The sequence below is a fragment of the Caloenas nicobarica genome, chromosome 2 (assembly GCF_036013445.1).
Source record: "Caloenas nicobarica isolate bCalNic1 chromosome 2, bCalNic1.hap1, whole genome shotgun sequence".
In the NCBI taxonomy this organism is placed as follows: domain Eukaryota; kingdom Metazoa; phylum Chordata; class Aves; order Columbiformes; family Columbidae; genus Caloenas; species Caloenas nicobarica.
This window is the reverse complement of record NC_088246.1, coordinates 46,042,201-46,054,867: the sequence shown is the minus strand read 5'-3', so window position 1 is coordinate 46,054,867 and position 12,667 is coordinate 46,042,201. Positions and strand designations below refer to the sequence as shown.

At 37.5% G+C, this 12,667-nt stretch overlaps 1 protein-coding gene across 1 annotated transcript in view; it reads right to left on the bottom strand.

Annotated features, from left to right (window-relative positions):
• Window positions 1-1,079: 1,079 nt before the first annotated feature.
• The window catches only part of LOC135985091 (collagen alpha-6(VI) chain-like), a 41,821-nt gene continuing 30,233 nt past the window's right edge, over window positions 1,080-12,667 (bottom strand). The window contains 9 exon segments of the mRNA XM_065628038.1: window positions 1,080-1,211; window positions 1,213-1,257; window positions 1,358-1,393; window positions 2,471-2,533; window positions 3,418-3,480; window positions 4,848-4,883; window positions 6,039-6,089; window positions 7,335-7,397; window positions 8,943-9,005. Coding sequence (XP_065484110.1) covers window positions 1,080-1,211; window positions 1,213-1,257; window positions 1,358-1,393; window positions 2,471-2,533; window positions 3,418-3,480; window positions 4,848-4,883; window positions 6,039-6,089; window positions 7,335-7,397; window positions 8,943-9,005 — 552 coding nt within the window.

Here is a 12,667-nt window from a genome sequence, read left to right as displayed (position 1 = left end):
CAGTGTGCACACTTCAGAGCATATAGAAGCTATGAAGCCCTAGTTTGCTTAGGCTCAGTATAGCCAATCACAGAGATGTGCTATTTGAAACCGAGCTAGTGATGGCCAAATAATATCTGATGGTTTTAATTAAGAACACCTACCACAGCTGTGAATATTGACGTGTTCAGTGTCACTGAGTCATTAGTGGAGAGACACAAACTTCAAAGGAAGCATGTGATGACTAAACACTTGCATTATAGATAGCTAAATTAAAAGGGGATATATCCTATCCTACACATGGATTAACAAACTAAAGCTCCAGTTCAGTAAACACCTAACTCTTGATAAAGGATTTAACCCCCATGAAGGAACACACAACTCAGAAAGCTTGGTTGAGTGGAGCCTAATACTACAAAGGCAAAACAGTTCACAGCTTATGAGATCTCTGCTAGATCAGTTTGACAAATGAACTCGACCATTCTGCCTGTCTAGTAACAGTAACATAGGAATAAGTAATACTCACCATCCCAGCAAGCTAAAGAAAGAGAAAAAGAAAGATTAATTGAAAAAATTTGCATCTAAAGAAGTTTTGGTTTTTGTTTGTTTGTTTGGGGTTTTTTTTGGGGGGTGGTGGTGGTGGTGGTTTTTTGGTTTTTTTGTGGTTTTTTTAAGCTGAAATAATTGGTGGAACACACACTGAATTTTGTTTCCCCAGTTCTACAGATTTTATGCGCACATTATTGTCTTCCACTGCTATGTATGCTTGCAAAACTCCCTTTGGTTTTACTGGAGAATGGAGTAAAAGGACAAGCAGGACCTGGCTCTGCTCTAGACCAAACATCTTCATTGAGGGGTTTCCACCAGAGTTTAGAGATATAAATATACCATCAGCTTTAGAAACTCCCACTATTTTGCATAGTCACTTTCTAAGGAATTAGGATAGATCGACTAGGAAAAAATAACGCAAACTTACTTTATGGTAACAGGAACCACTGGATACCAAGACACTTAACATTTCTAAGAAATTACACTACAGTAACTTTGGCAAAATAAATTATTCTAAACAACAACAACAAATTGCATTCTGAGCCCTAACTTCATTTTTCAAGCACCTGCCTGCTAAGTCCATGAATTCATAGGCATGCTGGACACAGAACTAATATGATATTAATAAGACACGGAAGAAATAAAGTGGTGATACTCAGGCTTACTATATCAAAACAAGACTGAATGCTTACGGCTGTGTTTGCGGATGTAGTCAATGAGTTCACATGGCTGTGGACAAGAACAAAAAAGACATACATGAGCACATGACTATCCAATGAGATGGTGCATTGTTTGTGTTTGTAACATGGAGTGTATTAGAGATACGTACAGAAAATAAGGCTTGTCCGTTTGGTCCTTTACTCCCCTAAAAAAAAAAGAAAAAAATTACAGTAATGTTATCCTCATCTCACCCAATTGATCAGATGTTTTACTAATCACAGGGAAAAAAAACCAAAAAAAACCCAATCAAGGCTAAGGGCTGACTGTATTACACATTTTAATATATTTTTTTAAATGTCCGCCATGATTTGGGGATATGGAAAGTCTATAGTAGAACTGAATGTTTCCACTACCTGTTATCTGTGTACCTTTTTATTGCAGTAAGGGTGAGAAAAGATCAGTATTTTTGTTTGCAAGGACAGATCTCTAGTACTCTGAGAAATTTTTATACGTGCCTGTTGCAACTAATTTCAGCTACAAGCCTATTTTGAAGCTGTAAGAAATTCACAGTATATCATTTTATATCTGACAAAGATGTACAGGGAAACTCTCAGCTTAGTATGAGCTGCAGACTTCTTAGCAGTGGTAACAATTAATGAGAGAAAAACGAACCCAATCTCTCTTTTATACCATGTTGAATTTGCAAAGCTGAAAGTCAAAGAGGAAATCAATATTTCTAAAGGGGGCATCTTTCATTTGAGACTTCAGATACACACTGCTGAAGTCCCACAATGGCAATTCTAGAGGGTTTGTTAGAAACACATAATTGCAAAATGTACTGTGCTACTGATAGCCAAAAAATACAGTAAGCGTTGTCCTTTGCATTAGTGAAAAGAAAAAGCTCAAAGTATGAGTCAGGCACACTTTCCAAACATGCAGAAGGTGTGCATTTAGATGGTGACTCTTGAAAACTACATTTATAGGTATACAATTAGCCATTTGCATTCAGAAGTACCTGATTTGTGCTTACATACAGATGAACTCACAATCTTTATTTAATAAAATATTTAAGTTCACAGTGTAATACAATCATGCAATTTACAATATATGCACAACACACCAATGGCAGTCACCAGAACCTTCAGAACATTGCACATATTACCACGCCAGACCATCATAACAGGAAGAAAATGTTTTGCTTCATTCCTTAGTTTCCTTTCAAAACTAAAAGGAAAAAATGTATTTTCCAGTACCAGCAAAATATATGGAGTCTAGGTCTTACCCTGCGTCCTGGAGATCCCCGGTCTCCTGGGTTGCCTTTCAGACCAGCAGGTCCTGGAACACCCTATGGAATAGTAGCATGTTACATATGTGGTATTCAAAGAACATACAAAGGCGACATGAAATTTACATTTTCTATTGGAAATCAACAGATTTCCTTCCTTCTTCCTTTATTTGCTACATGCTTAAGTTCCACTGACTTAAGCGGAAATGAGAAGAAAGAAGAGCATCAGGTCTGACATAATTTTCACTTTTAAGAGATAAAACAACATGGCACCAATTTTCCTCTAGTAGTTCAGCTCATTTTTGTTCAGTGTGTTGTTCATCCAACATGTTCTAGAACCATTTAGAAATACAATTCTCAAAAGATACTAGCACATGCACATCTTTGCTTTTGGTGGCAAGAGCCTTGTTTAATATCTGAACTTTTTGAAAAGAAACACTGAGTTAAAACAGTCCAGTGGGACTGAACTCTTCCCAGTTTGTTACCATTCACAGCTACCAGCTCTCTTTTCTGTAGGGAGCAGCCAGTGCCTCATTAGCCCTATCACAGCAGAGGAGATCTGAAATTAATATTCAGCCATGGAAAAGCTTGGGGAAAAAAGGGAGAAGAAAAACACAAGCAGCCAGAAAAATCAGGGCAAAGAAGTTAATGGAGAATAAATGGGATCATCACGCTGCTTTTAAACCAGCAAATTTCTTCAACAGCAGTTTTTTATCTAAAAGGCACAAAAGGCAAGCGAAGTAGAACAGCAGGTAAGACATTCAGAAATGGTCGTTGTTCTGTTCAGCGTGACATAAACAACGACAGAGCACGACAAGAATTAGCAGCCTTTGAAAATTACAGATATAACATCTAAAAATCAATACAGGTGTGCAATCAGCAAATCAAGGAGGAGCCTATTAAAAAAAAAATCCATTAAAGGACAGCAATGATAAGGTACTTGCCATTCTGCCTCTATATCCTTTTAGTCCATTTTCCCCTGTAGTTCCCTTGTCCCCTGCTTCACCCTAGTTAATTGGAAAAAAAAAAGTAATTAAAATGTGAAAATAGGCTCTTCTGGTAAAAATGCAAACTTCTCAAGAAATAATGACAACACTCTCTCAATGAAACACAGGCATATAAAAGGTTGCACACAAAAAATTAGTCATGTGTTCACAAACAAAAAACCAAACCAAACCTGTACATTGAGCAGCCAATGGGTTTTTTTTTTTTTTAACCAGGGAAAAAGAAAATGTGATGCAGCTGTTACTTTAATGTAGCATCGCCAAATAACAAAAGACATGCAACATATTGTTTCACACGAGTGAAAGAACTTCTCCCTCTAATCTGCCAAAACCATACTGTTGACTATGGTGCATTCTTTCCAAATAATACCTTTTAAGGCAGAAGTGTGCTGCTTCCAAAATGTGATTTACCTACTTGTTTACTAAAGCACACACTGATTTCCCATGGGAACAGTGAAGAGCTGGCAGTTCAATTTATTTATCAAAACTTCTGATCACTCCCTAATTACTGTGTAAGTAAAAAGATCGGAGAAAATATTAACAGGAAATTTCTGTGCATAGAACATCAAAAATGTCCAGTGATATCAACCAGAACAAGCCCCTGTCAGATTTTCTACATGTATGGGGGAATGTATATCAGTCAGCAAACTATCAGAACATGAGGTGCTCTTTACTCTTCTTCACACCACACACAAATGGTCATTTACCAGGAAGGTTTGGGTCAGAGATCTGGCACTCAACTTGCCCACATTGTCTCCAAGCCACAATGTTCAGAAGAATGACTCTACTTTTGCTGTGGCCACAGTTCTGCGTCCAGAGAGTATAGATGTTAGGCATCCTTATTAGCAGAAGCCTGATGTATAATACCAATTTCACAGCTCAGTCCTATTTATACAATCTGATCATCTAGCATTTTCATTGTTTTTAGAACTGGTTGAGGCTTTATTGTTCATAGTCAGCTTGGGAAAAAAAAGGCTCAGTCTTCTTCTGAAAAGTCTGATTTTTAATTTTGTGATCCTGAGTTGGGACAGAACATTTTTTGTTTCACTGAATTGTCATTATTGTATTACTTAATATTGTATTACTTAATACATTAACTGAAGGAGATTCTCCACTTGTAATTTTTTGAGCAATCAATGATTTCCTATTAGGGAAACAGGTCCTATAAAAAACTTCTATAAACACCACTTTTGTTTTGCAAAACAGTGGAGGGACAAGAGATTTTTTTCCCAGCTAAATGTATTTTGGCATTTCAACACAAGAAATATCTGAGTTACACCTGTATAATCACAATGCAGTAAAGAACAGATTATTTAAGCCTACATATATGAAAGTCAGAGAACTGCTGAGGTAAAAAAAATAACATATACCTTCTGTCCAAGATCTCCAGGAAATCCTTTATTTCCCTATAACATAGAGAGTGGAGATAATTAAATTTACAGTGTCACCTCAGTGGTTTTTTTAAATTGGCATTTGAAAGTAATATACCGGTTTGTATGTATATGTATGAATACTTACATGATATGTATAATATACACGCTGCATATGTAAAATATATGGAAAGATACATACACACCTGCATAAAAAATACTGCCAATGAGGATCTACTTATAGCTTTTATTTGTCTAAGTCATGAATAAAGAGTGAAATTGTCATTACACTGACAGCTATAGGGGACCAATCTTAGCACATGAAAATTCTTGAGGTGTTTTTCTAGTAAATCAGATGTAGGGCAGATGCTGGTATTTGCTGGTGATGATATGCCAAGCTGTATTTTTCATTTCCAAAAAAGATACCAGCAAGAGCTCGGTGTTGGCCAAGAGACATTGTCTTGTAGGGACACAATGTGCCATACGAGCAACATATAAGGATGATAACAACTCCTACTTTTTTGAATTCAAGGGACAGGCTCACAGCTCATTCAGCCAGTGCTGGATCCAAAATCTCTTTCCAGTATTTCTCAGGACGAGGCCAATAATGCTTCTGTCAGTGTGGAGGATGACCATTTCTCCAGTTTGCCTTTTCCTTCCTGCACATTCCTTGCTCACAGTTTCACCAACTACTGCCAGAGGATCTGGCTCTTCCCAAGGAAACTGCCAAGGCCACACTGCTCACTTCTCATCACAATCTTGCTGATGACTTTTTGAATGGTATTACTTGTGTTTCAGTTGTTTGCATAAGGAGCTTAATGTCTCCTTTAGACGTATTCTGAATAAGAGACATTTTTTACAGCCAGCAGCTCTTACATATTGTAGGAATGTACAACTAGAAAGAAACTTGCTATGTAATTTGCCTGGTGTTTCTGCCAAAATATCATATAATCCTGCTTGTGAAAGCATCAAGATTCAAAGCTAGTGAATTAGTCATAGTGAATAATTATTAGAAATAAAATCAGTAGTTGTGTAGGTTAGAGTCCTATCCCATAAACCTTGGAAAGAAATTCAAATAGCTATAAATGGTGCCTGTTGTTTGCATTTTGCCCCGCTTTCCCTCTTGTTGTAAATCACTTCTAAATAATGGAGAAAATAGCAATTTCCTTGTGATTCCTCTTTCAGTTTTACCTTTATTCCTTTTTCTCCAGGTGGGCCATATCCAAAAGCACCATCTTCTCCCTGTAAACAGGCCATTTTTATTTAATTATTTGCATTTGTACTCTTGCACCTACCCACACCTCATTTTACTGACCAGGTGTTAATTCAAGTGCCTTGGAGTATGGAATCACAGGAAGTCTGATGTAAGGAATTGCAATACATTGGGGAGGAGCAAGATGACTTCCAGTCCATTTCACCTCATACATATAAAGCTAGACATGAGGAAGAAACTTTTTACAATGAGGGTAGTGAAACACTGGCACAGGTTGCCCAGAGAGGTGGTAAATGCCCCATCCCTGGAGACATTCAAGGCCAGGCTGGACGGGGCTCTGAGCAACCTGATCTAGTTGAAGATGTCCCTGCTCATTGCAGGCAGTTGGACTATATGACCTTTGAAGGTCCCTTCCAAATCAAACTATTCTGGGATTCTATGATATGCACATTGTGCCCCATAACTGGTCCAAAGAGAAGCAAAATTTCTGCAGCCCGTGGGAAATTAAGACCTTAAAAGCAAACACAAAGGTAGAAATTGGTCCTAGCTTGACCTGCAAAGACAGGAGGGATGGTGGGAATTGCTGGGAATATGTACAACATTGTCTCCGAAGCTGACGCAGTCTAACAGAAGGGAAGGTATTATACACAGAGGAAAAAAACAAGTCCACAAAAAAATTCCTCCTGCAATCATTGATTGCTCTGAAAATACTACTGCACTGTCTCTAACTGCACCTCACAGCAAATCTTTAGAAAATCCAGACCCAAAAGAAACTGCATTTTTATACTGCTACCAGAAACCAATCAAACTCTTGTTTCTCCTTTCTTCACAACCAGCACAATTAGAACCATATTCCAAAATCTCAGACAGAAAGTTTCAATTTCAAACCCTGAAGTACCTGTTAATTTTCAATTACTAACTCAAATAATATTTCTTCAAATACTATTCATAGAAACATTGTATTATTACAGTAGAATGTACCAAAGGTTTGGGGTCACATCTGCATTTGTAATTCACACCTGTATTCATCCAGAATAACTCTAATATAATTGTTAGGTGACTCACAGCAAAAAATAGTTTAAAATTTATACTCTCACAGTTATTCTGAAGGAAAAAAGTTATATTCTCTCTGTTATTGCACTTAATATTAGGTCTTAATTGACCAGACTGAAATTCTTCTTGAGTTATACGTCTTTTAGGACAGGACAGGCCTCCTGCTTTAGGTCTAGTGTAGTCAAAATAAGCAGCATAAGGATAAAAGTAAAAGTACAAACCTGCCTTCCCCGCAAACCATATGGACCTCTTTTTCCTTTTGGTCCTGGATCACCAGGTTGTCCCTATTAAAAAAAAATAATTAAGTAAACTATTCGCATACTCATTTGAGTCATGCTTGGGGACACTGTGAATTTCAAAATGAGTTTCTGCAAAGGAAAACTGAAATATTGTATTGGAAGTCCTTCTTCAACTCTCTAAATACAGGTTGAAAGGAAGATTTTCATAATATGGGCAGACAACCAGATTTTTCAAAGAATATATTATTTCCAAACCAAAGAACAAAACATTCCTAGTGTCAGGTCAAATGGCCTCTATTAAAGGATGAGAAATTATAAGTATTAAAGGGGTAAAATCACTGCTCCAAATAGTCAGTTTACAGGCTAACAATTCAGTTTCAAAAGGTATGGAAGAATTTCCTTCATCCTGTGGAATAACTATCTGACTATACCAGTTGACAAACCCCACACACGCATCCACAAATATGAAGGAATTTGACTAATCTGAAAGAAGATATGACAACACTATTACCTTCAAACTACTTTCTTACAATTTATAAAATCACATAGGCAACCTCAGGATTGCAGGCAAAATAGTCCCTTAAACCCGACTTTTATCTTGAAAGCCACTTTGCATTTATCCTTTACTTAGATGTGCAAAAGCTAGACTGAGTGATCTCACCCAAAAGAAGTTTTCTGTATATCCTGAGACACCAGAATTTATGCCTACGGAAATTATGATTGTTTACTTTTGAGATACCCTACACATCCTAAAATGCATAAATAAAGCATTTCAAATATTTTACACTTTTTCACCATAAAGATTGTTACTCTTAATTTTGTCAGGCATTTGTTTTCTGGAATCTCGGCTTCTCATTATTCTGAATGTTTGAGTTAAAAGGGAATACTGAAACTCTATTATACAGTAACACCTTTATTGGAATAATCTTTTGATGTCTGGTTATGTGAAGCCTTCCCCCCAGACTCTCTAATAGCTATTTTAGCCTGGCTGGGAGCTTACAATTTCTTTCAGGAAGAGTAAATCAAATAAACATGAACTGCTAGGTCCTAATTGAAGAAATACACAACATGGTTTACCATGTAGATGACACCAGCCTTGTGAAGATCTTACAAACAGTTGATCCATTTACAGAATTAACAAACTACCCAGAGGGTTAAAGTTACATCTAAAGGTTTAACAGATGAAATGGAATTCATTTAAAATTCTGCTTTCCTGAACTTTCTACTCCACATTTTGGCAGAAAGAGGCTTTTCAAATAAGAGAAAGTCCAGATTGAAAAAGCTTACATTTTAAAAGCTCTGTGCAACTGTGGCCAGAGCCATCACCAACATGCACACTGTGCTGGCTGTGCTTGCTTGTTTTTTTTCAAAGGAATTTAAGTACCATACAAACTGCAATCCAAAAAGAAACATGATAAAGCTTATTTAAACTTCAACACAAAATCGCTTTTCAGATCAAGAGACTGATCCTGCAGACATCCCCTGAACCTTTGCCTGGGAAATAGTTTCAGATATGGATTCCAATAACAGAATAGGGAAGGCTTCAACAACATCAAGGGAGGGAATGAAACAAACAAAAGGGAACCTTACTTTAATTCCTGCTTTCCCAGGAGCTCCAGGAGCCCCTGCCGGACCCACAGCTCCTGGTTCATTCTGAAACAAAGGAAAGGAGACAAATACTAAGGTGTAAAATATGAAAACAGAGAAAACATGCAGATTCTTTCTAAGGTTGGACCTATATTTTATAAAAATTTACTAATGCTATAAAAGTTGTAGGCTACATAACCACTACCCCTCCTTACAGCCCTCCTCTAGAAAGGAGTGCTCAAGGTTCCAGGAAAAAGATTGGTCTTCCAGGTAACACAAGATGACATACTGTTAAGATCAGCTTCTTGTTTGATTCTGGGATTCATCTCCAATCCACAGTTGAACAGAATGACTAAGAAGGAGGAAACTAAATGGAAGAAAACTGTAGGTGCAATTCTATTACTTGTAAGTTAAAATTAAGGATATTGATAGAATTTGTCTTGAAAGTTGGTTAGAGAACATGATCCTATTTTCTTCAGGATTTTAATCCAATGTAGTTATTTCTGGTATAACAAGAGTTTGGCTTAACCAAACTTTCCCACAGCCTTTAGTATCCTCTCTCTGAAATATTTGGCTGCAGAATGACAATAACCAACTGATATAGTACCAATGAAATGCTTTCCTCCAGACATTTGGCAGGGCTTAGTCAGCCAATAATAAAACTTAGCTTCCTAGTTGTAAAATAGCACACTCCACTTCTTCCTTTATTCTGCCTTAAATTGCGGAAGCTTTAAAAACACAGAGGCCATTTTTACTTTTATTGGGATAGCTCATTTTTTCTAGTCTTCATCATGCCAATCTTTTCTTCTGTCAGTCCCAAACAAGTACTGTTATTTGACCGTATACTCTATATTTAGCCAAAATATTTTAACAAAGTTGCTAGCAGCTGTGCATCACCATGGCCATTTAAAAACTTGTGGGGGAAAATACCAACCTTTGTTACAAGAAAGCCTCAGTATTGCATCAGCAGCAATGGGAACTTCGCTTGAGAAAGCCAGGTTAGCATCTTGGCCTCATTTGTAGCCAAAGAGCAGCTGCCGCACTATTCTAAAGAAAGCCACACTATTCTAAATATTTTCTGGAGAAAATCAACAGATGTGGGATTTGGATGATACATCAGAGCAAAGGCAGATCTGCTCTCCCAGCCTTGCACAGCTGGTTTCCAGAGGTTGTGACTGACACCTTCTGTTACTGCGTGTGACCACAGACCTTTGTATGTAACAGATCTTAAAGACCAAAACTAATGTGCTAAGTAAGGCTCACAGCAGTGAGGGTACTGTAGCTAGGGATACTATCCATAAAGCTGTCAAAACAACTTCAGTAAATTTATTTCTTTTACAACAACAACAACAAAAACCCAGCAACACAGAGTGGTGTTCAGTGGACTTGGATGAGGATCTGAATGGTGTAACTTAAATATTCTAAAACACAGAGTAGAAATATTAAAAATTCTCTGTATCTTGTAGATCACCGAGTTGTTAGGGGAAAGGACATCAGAAAGGGCAATGCTTTCTCCAGTACCCAGACCAGCATATCAGATAATACGTGATACAGAAATAAAGACTGGAACAGTCAACTTGAGTGAAAAGATTATAATGACCAGAGATTAGAATCATTGCAGATAATAATGTCATGAAAATAGGAGAATAAAATATCTTTCTGTAATTGTAATTTCAACTGATATGCTTCAAATGACAGTGTAGCTAGCATGGACTATTTGAGAGTATGAGGAAATTAAATATTTTATTTCCAAACAAAAGTAAGTTGATATGGTCAGATAACAAAAGTATTCTTGACAACAAACAGCTTTATAGATGTGATACGGAACTGCACAACCCCATTTCATAACCATGTTGCATTCATTTCTGGGGAAAAATGATATTACCAGAACAAGAGGCAGTTTCTTTGTGGTCAATTATAGTAGGAAAGAAAGTGGGAAAACACAAAGTCTAATGGATTAAGAGATTTTAAACAAACAGGTTTTTCTGTTAATGTGGTTCTGTGACCTGCTCTGTGTTTCTGGGAAGGTCTACCCCTTGGTTTCTGCTTCTGCCTCTCCTTCCTCTGCTACTGCTCAGCCCTGGACTAACTATTTGGATCTCAAGTGGTTTTTCTAACAGGGTATGACTGCACTTCCAAGAATCATGGCACTTCCGCTAAGGGAAGGAATCTCTAGGGACATCACTAAGAACAGAATGGCAATCCTGGGTGTCATGTGCCAACACACAATGTCTCGTATAAAAATATTCTGATATAAGATTTCTTTAAGAAAAGGTTTTCAAATACTGGGCAAGGGAAAAAAAGTGGTCAGAAGTGATTCCCAGTCTCTAGTTGGTGGTTATGACCCACCTCACACAGCATGATGAGTTGAGTGCTAATTGCAAGACAGGAAATCAATTCCCTTTTGGTCACTGAGCACCACACTTGCAAGTAAACACAACATTAACATCTACACAGCGTGTTCAATCAAAATACCTGGGACTGGTCGCAAACCACTGAAGACAGTGAGAGAACTGGACACCTTTTGGACAGAACTGACAAAAATATGTGAAATTCAATCAAGAGATGTGCTTCATAAGTCAAACTGAAGCCTGCTCAGCTCACTATTGGCAGAGAAAGACAAAAATAAGCAGTTTGTTCCCATGGCAAACTGTTTGCTGGGAAACATAGATTTAAATAAGACTGCATATAAAAAATTAATTACCTCTCACATCAATGAAGCATTCAAGATGTCTTTCCAAAATAACAGCAAGCATTCCATGCCTGCAGAAAATTTTGCTTTAAGAATCTTGTTCTCAAGAGAAAAAGACATCTTTTTTTATGGATAAGCACACAACAGAAAAAATATCTAGACTTGAATGTTGAATGGGCTCTGAAAAAAAGCTAAAATAGTTTTCATTTTCCATGAAAATCTTGGAATTTGGCACCAGAATAGCAAAGAGGACATATGTGAGTGATCTACAGGACTTTCACAGTTCAAAAGCAGTTTGTTCCAAAGTTAGTGCTCACATCAGAAACAGAGTAGGGCATGATAGTACCAGTGTATTATATTTGATTCTAAAAAAATCTTTATGGAGGCCACAACTTTTGAATTCTACAGGATGATGCTCTAAAAAATCAGTCATTAATTTTGTGGAAAACACAGATATTAGATAGAGAGCAGCCTTCCACTCTCATCAGTATGACCCCTCCCTGTCATATATGTAATTATATTTTCAACACCAAAGTCTCAGGGAACAACGTTACAATGAAAACAAGACTGATCTCCTATGAGCCACTAACCGACTGGCATTCCAACAAACTGGAGCAACATAAGCAATTTATCTCATACTGCCTCATACAGAGCAACTAGTAGTTTCTCTCTTTTTCACTGTAAATCAACAATTTGTTTGAATCCTGCCAGTATTTATTTTCAAAAGGACAACAGGAAATAACGAAGTGAAGGAGATCTGGGAGGGCTGTCACAGGTAGGAACTCAGTATCATCTCCTTAATTTACCAGACAGCTACTGACCTGAAAAGGGGAAAATTTCTGTGGGCAGGGGCTACACAAAAGAGCTGGGTGAAAAAATGCCTGCATAGAGTAACATCCTTCACTCCTCTCCTGCTTTCCACTCAGTAACCTCACTAGTGAGTTCAGAGCAAGGGCAATCAGAGCCAAAAGCAGGAGGTTGAGCTGGTTTCATGACCGTTGATCTGCTCAGTACAAAAGGCAGCAGCTACACTTCC